Raw genomic sequence first — 11,186 nt, forward strand, 5'->3', positions numbered from 1 at the left:
ATTGGTGACTAAAAAATGACTCTTTCTTGGTGTTTTTTTTTTTTTCCGCCAACCCGGAAAAACCCTTCGACACGCCACGCTGACGATCCTAGATTACACAAGAAGGAAAATTTTCATTCCACACCCTGTTTTATATATTTATTATAGTTTACACCTTAGTTAAGGGTCAGTTAAAAGACCATATTTTTAATACACTATAAGCTTCAATAAATGCATAAATAATCTCATGGAGATGATGCATTTTACTAAGGTCTTTCAAGTTTTAGTGATAATAAAATTAAGTTATTGTGCATACCTCCTATGTGAATTAATGCGTATTTTGTTATAAAAATTGTGTATTTAATATACAAAAGAAATCCACTTTAATTTTCATGAGCATATTTTCACTATTACCAAAATTTAATTTATTATTATTATTATTATTATTTTGCAAATGGCCGACGAAGAGGAGACTCCATCCTCGGTGGTCTCGAGATTTGCGCGTATCAATCTGACGGTCTTCCTTTCTTCCATCGATTTGTAGCTCGAGAGTCTACGCACTACTTGGGATTCCACGGTCCCTTCCACTCTCGCTCGCGGCTGTCTATAAAGGAGGAGATAATGGAGCGAGACGAGTCCGAGCATTTCTTCTCTATTTTCTTCTTCTCCTGTTCGTAGTCGCTATCTCTTCTTTCGAGGTTTGCGATTCCGATCTTTCCTACTCGATTCCCGAATCTTTCTTATTCTTATTTATTTCTTTACTCTTTTTTCGAGCTCGTGGACTTACTTAAGGAGAAGCCGTCTCTCTTTTTAATTTCCTCGTTCGATTTGCTTCTGAATTAAGTCGAATTATCTGATGAAATTGTGTTTTTGATGAATTGGGGTAACGGATTCCGTTCGTCTTTTCTTATGGTTTGTTGTTTTGGCGATTTCGTGTGGAAAATTCTGATACAAGGAGAGTTAAGCGGAAGTTTTGGATTTGTTATTGATGTTTTTTCCGGCTGTTCCAGGTTGTTCGCTTGCAATGGACGGGAATTTTGGCACGAAGGAGCAAATCCTATGGCCGATTTCGGTGTTCTCTGGAATCATTATGTGCAAAATCGTAAGCTGCTATTCCATTCTTGCATCTCTATTGTGATCTGTTTCCTTTTTGGGTTCCTTTTAGGCTGTACATTTTGATATACAGGTAGTTAGGATGAGGGTTCAAGGGAGTAGAAGATATTTGGCCATTTGGTTCAATAGTACAGTGGCTCACATGTGGCTTCTTGTGGTGCTCTTGTGCATCGTCTTCTTGGCTCACCACACTCTTTATGATCATTGGTAGCTTTCGGATGATAGCTAGCTCTGTCTGCAATAAACGAGTCACGTATTGCCTGCTTTAGTTCCTTTTAGGAACTTCCACTTGGAAAGGCTGTGCTAACCAAGTAGTTTTATTCGTATATTTTGATACAAAGTAGTTGCAAATGCTGCAAATTTTGATGGTGGATAAGTTAAGTTCTTGCAGCAATCAGTTGGATGCTTGTAATTCGATACCATTAATTCAACCAAAAGCTATTTTTCGAGATGAAATTACCAAATTTCCACTACGGAAAGTAGAGTTATCTGAAAGCTCAACTGATCTGGCATACTTTAGAAAGAAAAAAAAAATCTGCCAATAATTTGTCCTGCTGTTAGGTGATAGTTGAAAGTAATATACTATTTTCTGTAACCTAATTGAGCTTATTTGGCTTTAAAAGGTTTACGAGATCACACATCAAATAAGCTTGCTGTACTTCAAGGGGTATGATGGGCTGAGCAAAATGCAAAAGATCGAGTGGAGTAACCGGTGAGACCTACAATAAGAAAATCTTATTATTCTTCTTCATTTTCTTTTTTAGCTAAAGTTTTCTCACCTAAATTTTCATGCAGGGGTTTCTCTACATTTCATGCATTGGTTGCTTCTGCAGTTTCTTTTTACCTTCTAGTGCTATCAGACCTCTTCAATGAAGATGCTCATGGTGGCCTAATAGTAGATAGAAATTCTTGGCTATCTGACTCCATATTCGGGGTAGGTTCTTCTAAACCAACTTTTTTATCTGGTATTTATTCCCGGCAGATGTATTTCGAAAGTTAATTTCCTTTTGGTTTCATAGATGCGTCTCTTGAGTTTTGACTATATCCTTTTAAATGTAATTACCGAAAGAGAAAAATAAACCCAAAATAATAATATGCAGCATCCCTACTTTTCTAGTTTGCATTTAGGTAAATTCGACTATGTTCATGGCTATCTGCCGAGTGCCAAAAAGAAAAGGAAGAATAATTTCTCAGCTATGTTTGCACAATGATTTTCTTACTCTGCATGTTTTCTTACCATCAGTGTCCTGGCATTTAGATCTGTCCAGTCACTGATTAACCTATTCTATAATCCAAATTTCTTTTCAGATCTCGCTTGGTTATTTCTTGGCGGACTTGGGAATGATCCTATGGTTTTTTCCTTCTTTAGGTGGAAAGGAATATGTAAGTACTATATTCACTTAGTAAGGCTTGAGTTAACTTCACTTTTTTATTTGCCATTTAGGCTAATATGCATTATTTGAATAAACTTAGATCTTGCACCATGGACTGTCGATGTATGCAATCCTTCTCGCTTTGCTTAGTGGAAAAGCACATATCTACATACTCATGGTTCTCTTTACTGAGGCCACCACTCCATTTGTAAATCTCAGATGGTATGTTTTGTTATCAATTCTCTCTAATTAGTTAAGACTGCAATATTTATCAAACCTTGATATATTTTGTAGGTATTTGGAACTTGCTGGTCAGAAAAATTCTAATCTCTACATATACAACGGAGTGGCCTTGTTCTTTGGATGGCTGGTACAGTCCCCTCCATAGAGAGAATTCTTTCTGCTAGAAAAGTAAAATTATCAGATTGTCAAGTTTGGAGTTTGGACATGTCCAAACCTCAAGCTAGTTCCAAGTTTAAGCTAGGGTAGAACTGAAGCCTGACTCCTGTTGACGACATACCTGTGGAATCGAATCACCAGGATTATAGGTGATTTAGATTGAGAGTTTCAAACAACAGGAGTCTCCATATTATCCACTTCCAGATTTGTAGAGAAACATATATGTTTGACAACCTGTTCTATGTTTTATAACATGTTGATTATTTGCTTTCAGGTTGCACGGATCCTTCTACTCACCTATTTCTTTACTCACATGTATCTTCATTTTGATCAGGTATGCATCAGGTTTCCAGATAATTTTCTGTTAAGGAAATTCAATGTCAGAGTTGGTTGTGAACAAAGATATTAAACTTGAACAGCTGCTGAATACTATCTTATTCTCTTTTAGTATACAAAATAAAAGTACTTCATGCATGGTGCAAAATTGCATATCAGACACGAGAAATAGGACTACGTAAGTTCTTTTCAAACATCTAAATGATCCATACACTTATGAGAAGACATCACAACATGGTATGTAAAGTTACTTCTAGTCCAAATCCATATCTTATAAGATCAAGGCTGAGTTTCCACTTTCCACATGGTTTCACGATTTATGTTGATATATCTTGGTTTGCACCCATATGCTGCATTTCTACTCTAGGAGCATGTTTAGATGCCCAAACAACGAACTTTCCTCAAAGGTTATAAACTGGGAAGTTTAGCTGCTTTTTTACCTTTATGTTGCATTTTATGGAAGATTAGGTCATGCCATCATATCAGGATTTGAGAAGCTAATCCTGTTTCAGAATATATATAATTTCATCGCAGTCAATAGTCATGCAAATTTTCCTGGTATTTAATAGACTAGTAGTTTTCATTCTATTTATGTTATAAATCAGAGGTCACTCACAATAATTTCCTTGTCTAATGTTCCTATATTTTGTATTAAAATCAGAAGTTGATACCCTTCACCAATCATGCAATCTTCAATTTATTATTTCCCTTCTCAAACATTTTTTGATAAATGGCTGTCAAGTTATCAATTAAGCTTCTCCATATAGATAAATTGAGTTTCTCTTCTTGCATCTTTTGTTCTCAGGTGAAGACCATCTTTCCTCTCGGGTTCTACAGTTTGCTCACCGTCCCTTCGACGTTGGCATTGATGAACTTGTACTGGTTCTGGAAGATTTTCAAAGGAATGGTGAAGACCCTTTCAAAGAAGAGACGCACAGAATGACAAAGAGCATTAATTCCTTTCTTTCCCCACTCACTTGGCATCAGTTCTGCTGTATATGCTTTTATGTCACCATATCTTTTCCCCCCTATTTGGGAGACGGCAAGAATGCATGCCGACATTTCATAGATTGGTAGTTGAGATATTAATTTCCCTTAATCTTTGTTCCTTGTTACATGTAAATTTCATCTTAGAGAGGAGATTATGAGACTGTTTCAGCTAAAGCATTTTGGGAGACTCTTTTCATGACTTGGAACTCACGGTGTTAGGGTTGACGGTAAAAGCTCAATTGCGAGTATTACCACTTTCATTGTGTGCACTGGAATCGGCATCGTATATCGTGGAAGAACGAATTCTTGTTCTCTTGACCGCTGCTGCTGCTGCTGCTGCTGCTGACGAGAAGATAATCCACGTGCACTGCAACCAGTCGGCAAAATCGAGCTATAATCTAAAGCTTGCTACTGGGTGCAGTAGTCTAATTAATTAAGCTACATACTTTATCGTTTCATTTTTTTATTCTTTTAATTGATCGAAAAATGTGAGCTGTTTTTTATTTAATAATTATAAGCTGAGAACTTTATAATAATTGAACAAATGAAAGGGCATAAACCCCGTCAACAAGAAGGGTTTGAGAGATCTATAAAATAATAATAATAATAATAATAATAAGAGTTTCTAGTGATAAACATATAAATATATATATATATATATATATATACTTTTAATTGTGAACTTGTTCTATAAGACTGTTAATTAATTACTGATCTAACTCATCATCCGGCCCAAGATTTAGGCTTAAATTCAGAGAATAAAATGGTTAATTAAAGTGTGTCCAATTCCAGTGGGGGGTAAATTCAAAGAACATAAATCTTCTTTTTTGTTCTAATAATTTTTTTTTTCAAAAAGATAATCATATTTTGAGACATAAATGTCAGACGAACAGATTCGTTTAGCTCCAGTAAACAGTATTGTCTACTGTTGTTGGTGATGTCCAACTAGCTTCGAAGTTTAAAAAGATAAAAAAGTTAGTCAAAAGTATATAATATATTAATACATATAAAACAATCCACGTAAGGAAAGCTCACCTCTCTCGCAGTGTCTTTTCCGCTTCTACTTTTTGCAAGCTAACACGTTGCCCTTTCTTTTAAAGTCTTTCTTTTTTAAAAAAATTTAATTCTTTTAAAAGTTCTTTTAAAGAAAACTTTTATCATTATTTGAATATTTTTAAATTTTAGTTTTATTATCTCAAATATACCGAGTTAATATAACAAAATAGAGCATATTGTATATTGTTACGTTTGAAATGTCCCACATCTCATTTGGTCTTAATTTTTTTTTTAATCTTTACCTTAACCATAAAATATTACTTTAAGGGTTTCAATATTATTTTGTATCTATAGTTGATTGTTTGAGAAAAGACTAACATTCCGAATAGTTTAAGTAGGGGTGTAATCGAGCTGAGCTCTAATTGTGAATATAATTATAAAATCATGTTTGAATTGAAAATAATTTTAAGTCTTAATTGATTTGTGCTTGATTCAGTCTTAAATCAAAGTTTAAATTATGAACCTTAAGATCTTGATATAAAGATCAAGTTCGTCTCGAAAATAATTTTAAGCATATTCCTATTCTTCAAATCTGAGTTTGAATCAGCTTCAGATAAGGTTTCTTCTAATTGATTATTCCCAACACATCTTCTTAATTTATCCAACATGGATAGCCTATTGAGATATCTTCTCCGATGCAAACCTATCTGTGAGAGACTACCCGTGAAGAGTAGATAGAAGACCAGAAATGGAGATAACTTCGGACTTATTCATTTGCACTTATTCCCTTTTGACTTCCTAATTCGTTGTTGATCGACACTAAGAACTTTGCGTGAGAGAGACATAAGATTACGCTTACACGATGGAACGGCATCGGATCGCCACAACCAAATATAAGATAATATATCTAATCAATCAATTGGGTTGTCCTTGTCACCTTAAATATATATGCTATATTACAAAAATAAATATATTATCTTTCTGTTAATTACCCGTTAATTTTTATTAAGAAACAAATATTATGATTTAAAAGGTCTAGATGCAATTAACTCTTAAAATTTTGCATAATTATAATCTTATAATTACGGGGCATTCACATCATAGACACGTCAAAAAGCTTTTTTTTTATCCTGCGAATAATTTTAGGGATATTGTCGTTGAAAACGTTTCAAAAGATTAATCACATATATAAATAGCTAAAATACGGTCCTAAATTAACTTTAGAGTGTATAATATTTATTAATAATTTATATCTCATATAAAATAAGACATATTTGGTTGTAAGATAGGACTTGGTTAAATTAGATCCACTCACGATATTAAGTTTATTAGAATGAGCCTATTTATTTAGTTTGATTTTTGGTTGAGAAAATAAAGCTTTTTGTCGGGTTCATATGCCGAGGATCGCGTTTGAACGGGACATGCGAACGCCTGCACACGATTACAAAAACAGAGAACGTGATTTCACGAGCTCATTCGAACATGACTGTTTGAACGCATGCACGTGTTTGTAATGACAGATAACAGTATTTTTGCGTTTGAACGCGATCAGATGCGTTCGAATGCATCACGGTAATAATTATTGGTTTGATAGGGTTTTAATTTAGTTGTTTGAGTCACAAAGATGAGTCTTTATAAATATGTGGAGGAAACCTTAGTTAGAGTTTATCTAATAATTGGAACAGTATTATTGTCATTATCTCTCCCCTCTTGCTCTAGCTATTAGCTCTCTCCTACTTCCTTTCTTCCACCGCCTAAGTCCTTGGTCAGCTTTCTCTAACTCCTAATCTCCCTCTTCTGTAGTAACTTCTCTCCCTTCATACTACTAGAGCTCTCTTAGCACCTATCTAGCCATTGAAGGACTAATAAGCTAATGTCCATTTGACCTTCGATCATTGTTCGACCGATATCTCAAAATCTAGCCATTCAAACCCTGCGATCTTAGATTCGTTGGAAATCTCTCTTCAAAGGCGACAACATATTCAAAATTTAACAAAATCCAACAACTAGATCCTCTCCAATTCTCTTTGAAAGTCATGTCCTCAAACTTGTCTAAAACCGTTGCTAGCTCGCAACATTATACTTATATTATATATAATTTGAATAATTTTAAATATATACAAGAAAAAATATATTTTTTAGATTTAAGTTATATTTTAATTAACATAATGATATTTTGAAAGAGCAAAATGATTTTGTTCACAATTATGATTATTTTTTTATAAAAATTCAGCGACAATCATGTAAAAGTCCCATAATTATATAACTGAAATATATTTTAAGAGGTTGAAGGGAATAAAGAAAAGAGCAATGCCAAGGGAAAAAGAAAGAAAGAAAAAGAAAAGCTAAGATATGGGCGGCCACGTAAAGAGACAATGGCCTCCTCTTCCTTTAGCTGCACGCCTGCCCGTCTTTCCTTATTAGAGAACGTTACGAGATTTCGAGATTTAAGCCCGTGATTAGCTTAATCACTTATGGGTAATTGTTCTTAAAGTAGGAAATTTTATATACTCATAATAACTGGTATTATAGACTGGTAGGAAGGAGGATTCAACCACTACCACTAGCCAGTGGTGGTGATACTTTCACCCCAATCTTCTCAATCCCGTCCACGTCAATCAATCGGAGTAATATAATTATTTCGATGAAATATATTGTATTAATCGACTCCGGATTTATCCGAAATAACTGTGGATGTTATTTACCCTAATTCTTCTCTCCCCTCCCCCCCCCCCTCGCCTCTAAAAAATTCTGGAGCCATTTGTCTTCCTTCTTACCTTCACCTGTCGGTAAACCATAACCTCACCCAAGTCCTTGGCCGGTTGGCCCTCTTCCTCCTGAAACGCCGTTACGATATCCCCGCCCGTCCCGTCCTCGCCGTTGACTACCGTTACCCCCCTAACTCTCACCACCCCTTCAAATCCCAACGTTTCCCCACCGCGTACCACTTTCTTTCTTTCCCTCCTCTACGCGGTCCGATCACCTCTCTCTCTCTCTCTCTCTCTCTCTCTCTCTCTCTCTCTCACAACGCTGAGGAATGTGGCGTTCCGCCTCATCACGGTTCCTCATCCGGGCGCTTCTAGGCCGGCAGGTGAGACCCGCCGGGCCTCGCTTGGTGGAGCACCACGGCCGGCCGTGGACCCACCTCTCCTCTCTCTTCTCCTCGCTTCCCGCCCCTTCCCACTCCCCCTTGCCGGAGGAGGAGGAGGCGGTGACCTTGACGGAGGCGAAGCGGCTGATGCGGCTCGTGAGCGTGGAGGCGCTGAAGCGGAAGCTGGGGAAGGAGAGTGGGGATGTTATTGGGTACGCGGAGCTCCTGGAGGCGTGCGAAGGGATGGGAGTGGCGAGGACGAAGGAGGAGGCGGCGACGTTCGCACGTGCCTTGGACGAGGCTGGGGTCGTGCTCCTCTTTCGCGACAAGGTCTATCTCCATCCGCATAAGGTGATTCGAGCTCCACCCTGCTCCGTGATTTCTCCGTATTTTGTGGTTTATGGCAAGAGGGAGGAAATCTTTTGCTAGCTAATCATAAAAAATAATAAAAAAATTCTGAGTGGGTTTCTCTTCCTTTGGTTTGATTTTATACGGGCGAGGGTCAAATTCCCATCTTTTCTTTGATAAATTAGTAAAGGGATCGGCGATGGGTTTTCCTACCTTTTGTCTGATTTTAGATGGGCCATGGTAAAAAATTCGTTCCTTTTCTTTCTTTCAGTTGCGATTCTATCCGTGGTTGTTTGGTTTCTTATTTACATCGTTCATGGGTTTTCTCCACTACCAAGATGTTAGAAGAGTTCTTGTCTTTATTGCCATTAGAGGAGATTGAACATTGGATCCTGATTTTTTTGTATCGGTTCTTGTTTGCTGAATGAGGTCAAGAGATGCAAAAGGAATTAGAAGATTTTGGCGATTAAGACTGATTGTGTTTGTGGGACTACACAAATATTCCAGTTGTTCATGAGCTTTTCCTTGGATCCTCTAGATTTGATATTGGTCAAGTGTTCTATTGTGCCTGCTGTCTTGTGAGGAGGTTTAAGGACAACTATGATTTTGTTTTTAGAAAGAAAAAGAACAGGACAACTATGATTTCTCCACTTAATGGCAGAAAAGAGTACTCTTTTCCTCTGGACGAGGTAAGTAATCAAAGAGAGTTTGTAGTCCTTATAGATGCTCGACATGTTCCTCTTGACCCTTGTCCTTTTCTGTTTCTATGACATCAAATAGAACAGAAAGTTGTTCAATGTGTTGCCTTTCTGATATAAAGAGATGTGATCTTAGTATGTGAAATTTGTTTCCAGTTGTTTAATTTATGCTATTTTATTCTTGATTGTTTCTCCTTATTTTCTGTTCTTATTGTTCTTAAATTCTGCTTCTGCTTCTGCGGCATACTAGTTTAGTACATGTAGATTATTCTCCCATGGAAAACCTTATAGATAGGATTTATGAATACTATAGTGCTTTACTCACCCTTTGATTTTCATGGAAATTTTCGAATATGATGATCAAGCAAGTTAGCTTAGAGATCTCCTGCATGAGAATATAAACAATGAATATCAAATGCATTGTTTATTTCTAGGAGTTTTAAGTTAACTGTGGATCTAATAGAATTAAAATTTAGAAGGCTGAACTTATCATTCTTAAATGAATCTTTTATTCAGGTTGTTGATCTTGTAAGAAGAGCTGTGCCCCTCGACCTGATACCTGAGAATGATTCGAGGAGAGAAGAACTGATGCAGCTACAGAAAAAGAAGGAAGAACTCGATAAGCTAGCACACAAGCAGGTCCGAAAGATTCTCTGGTCTGGACTAGGGTTTTTCATTGCGCAGGTTGGTCTCTTCTTCCGGCTTACCTTCTGGGAGTTCTCGTGGGATGTGATGGAGCCGGTAGCATTCTTCACTACTACAACCGGCCTCCTCGTTGGATATGCTTACTTCCTCATTACATCGAGGGATCCAACATATCAAGATTTCATGGAGCGGCTTTTCTCGTCCCGACAGAAGAAGCTGTTTCAGAAGCACAAGTTCAACATGGAGAGGTATATAGAACTGCAGAAGAATTGCAAATGTCCATGGGATACGGTAGCTGGAACAGGGCATCTCAGTGAAGCTGATGCCCATCATCTGCATCATTTTTCTCTTGACAAGTGATAATTAATCTTCACTCTGTGTTCTCATTTTCCATGAGAGTATAGATGTTAGACTTCAACATCTCCCTTTTTTGTTTCTTTTCCTGCCTTCTGTCCACTACAATGTGAATGCAGGAGCCAGTCTGACATTATGTAACAAACAGTAAACAGCTTCATACAGAAAAGAAAATGATGTTTATGTTGAGAACTTAAAATACTCCAATTTTTTCACTGCTGTGTTTTGCATGGGATATGGATCAATTCAACCTCAAATATAAGTGTGGATAAGCACTCCCATTCATTAAGTATTGCTGTATTCTTATCCAGCCATATCAATTACTAGTTGTCCTGATCTAGTTAGTTGGATCCATTTTCTTAGAATTAATGGAGTTAGAATAAAGGGTTGCATTCCGGTCAATTCTGGCTTAATCGAACGGGAGGAGAGGATACTTCCATTCACCCATTCAATGCCGGTTACCTGGAGGCCGAATGGTTCTTACTCTTTGGGTTTAGGACTACGTCAATTTCATGTGTAGTAGAAAACAAACGAAGGAATGAGACGGCATGGGAGGTGGAAAAGTAGTTGAGTTACTTCGCCTACTTTTAAAATTGTGGGAATATTACAATTCGCATTCATAATTAGGGATAAGCATACGTAAAATTATTAAACTATTTATTTTTTAGCATATTGAACTCCTTAACAATATAAAACCTTCGAAATATTAATTATCAGTAATATTCTCAAAATTATCTCACCCTTATTTAGAAAATAGAGAGAAATTAGGGATAAGATGATCGTTTAACGTGTTTTTGTTAATATTAAAGGTACTAAATAATTAAGGACTAAGTATTACAAAAAATAAATAAATAAAAAGGCCCG

At 36.7% G+C, this 11,186-nt stretch overlaps 2 protein-coding genes across 3 annotated transcripts; both read left to right on the forward strand.

The window, feature by feature from the left end:
• Window positions 1-526: 526 nt before the first annotated feature.
• LOC140761111 (uncharacterized) lies at window positions 527-4,367 on the forward strand. Of its 2 annotated transcripts, none has more exons than XM_073098306.1 (9): window positions 527-677; window positions 990-1,081; window positions 1,716-1,804; window positions 1,888-2,026; window positions 2,401-2,475; window positions 2,566-2,687; window positions 2,760-2,835; window positions 3,139-3,198; window positions 4,006-4,367. In XM_073098306.1, exons 2-9 carry the CDS (start codon window positions 1,004-1,006, stop codon window positions 4,141-4,143), a joined length of 777 nt encoding a protein of 258 aa, XP_072954407.1. In that variant the 5' UTR covers window positions 527-677; window positions 990-1,003; the 3' UTR covers window positions 4,144-4,367. The 2 variants fall into 2 exon arrangements, with proteins under 2 accessions (XP_072954407.1, XP_072954406.1); XM_073098305.1 differs by lacking the exon at window positions 527-677 and adding an exon at window positions 816-862.
• A 3,559-nt stretch (window positions 4,368-7,926) lies between these two features.
• LOC140761698 (calcium uniporter protein 6, mitochondrial-like) lies at window positions 7,927-10,523 on the forward strand. The gene is made up of 2 exons (XM_073099128.1): window positions 7,927-8,628; window positions 9,840-10,523. Exons 1-2 carry the CDS (start codon window positions 8,224-8,226, stop codon window positions 10,326-10,328), a joined length of 894 nt encoding a protein of 297 aa, XP_072955229.1. The 5' UTR covers window positions 7,927-8,223; the 3' UTR covers window positions 10,329-10,523.
• Window positions 10,524-11,186: the final 663 nt, after the last annotated feature.

This window comes from Typha angustifolia, chromosome 6 (genome assembly GCF_048772165.1).
Source record: "Typha angustifolia cultivar Huaian chromosome 6, ASM4877216v1, whole genome shotgun sequence".
Classification (NCBI taxonomy): Eukaryota; Viridiplantae; Streptophyta; class Magnoliopsida; order Poales; family Typhaceae; genus Typha; species Typha angustifolia.

Excerpts from the sequence above, each read along its gene's own strand:
- LOC140761111 (XM_073098305.1), top strand. Across the intron at positions 1,082-1,715 it reads GAATCATTATGTGCAAAATC|GTTTACGAGATCACACATCA; the intron begins GTAAGCTGCTAT and ends TGGCTTTAAAAG. Across the intron at positions 3,199-4,005 it reads TGTATCTTCATTTTGATCAG|GTGAAGACCATCTTTCCTCT; the intron begins GTATGCATCAGG and ends TTTTGTTCTCAG.
- LOC140761698 (XM_073099128.1), top strand. The coding sequence starts at position 8,224 with ATGTGGCGTTCCGCCTCATCACGGTTCCTCATCCGGGCGCTTCTAGGC. Across the intron at positions 8,629-9,839 it reads TCTATCTCCATCCGCATAAG|GTTGTTGATCTTGTAAGAAG; the intron begins GTGATTCGAGCT and ends TCTTTTATTCAG.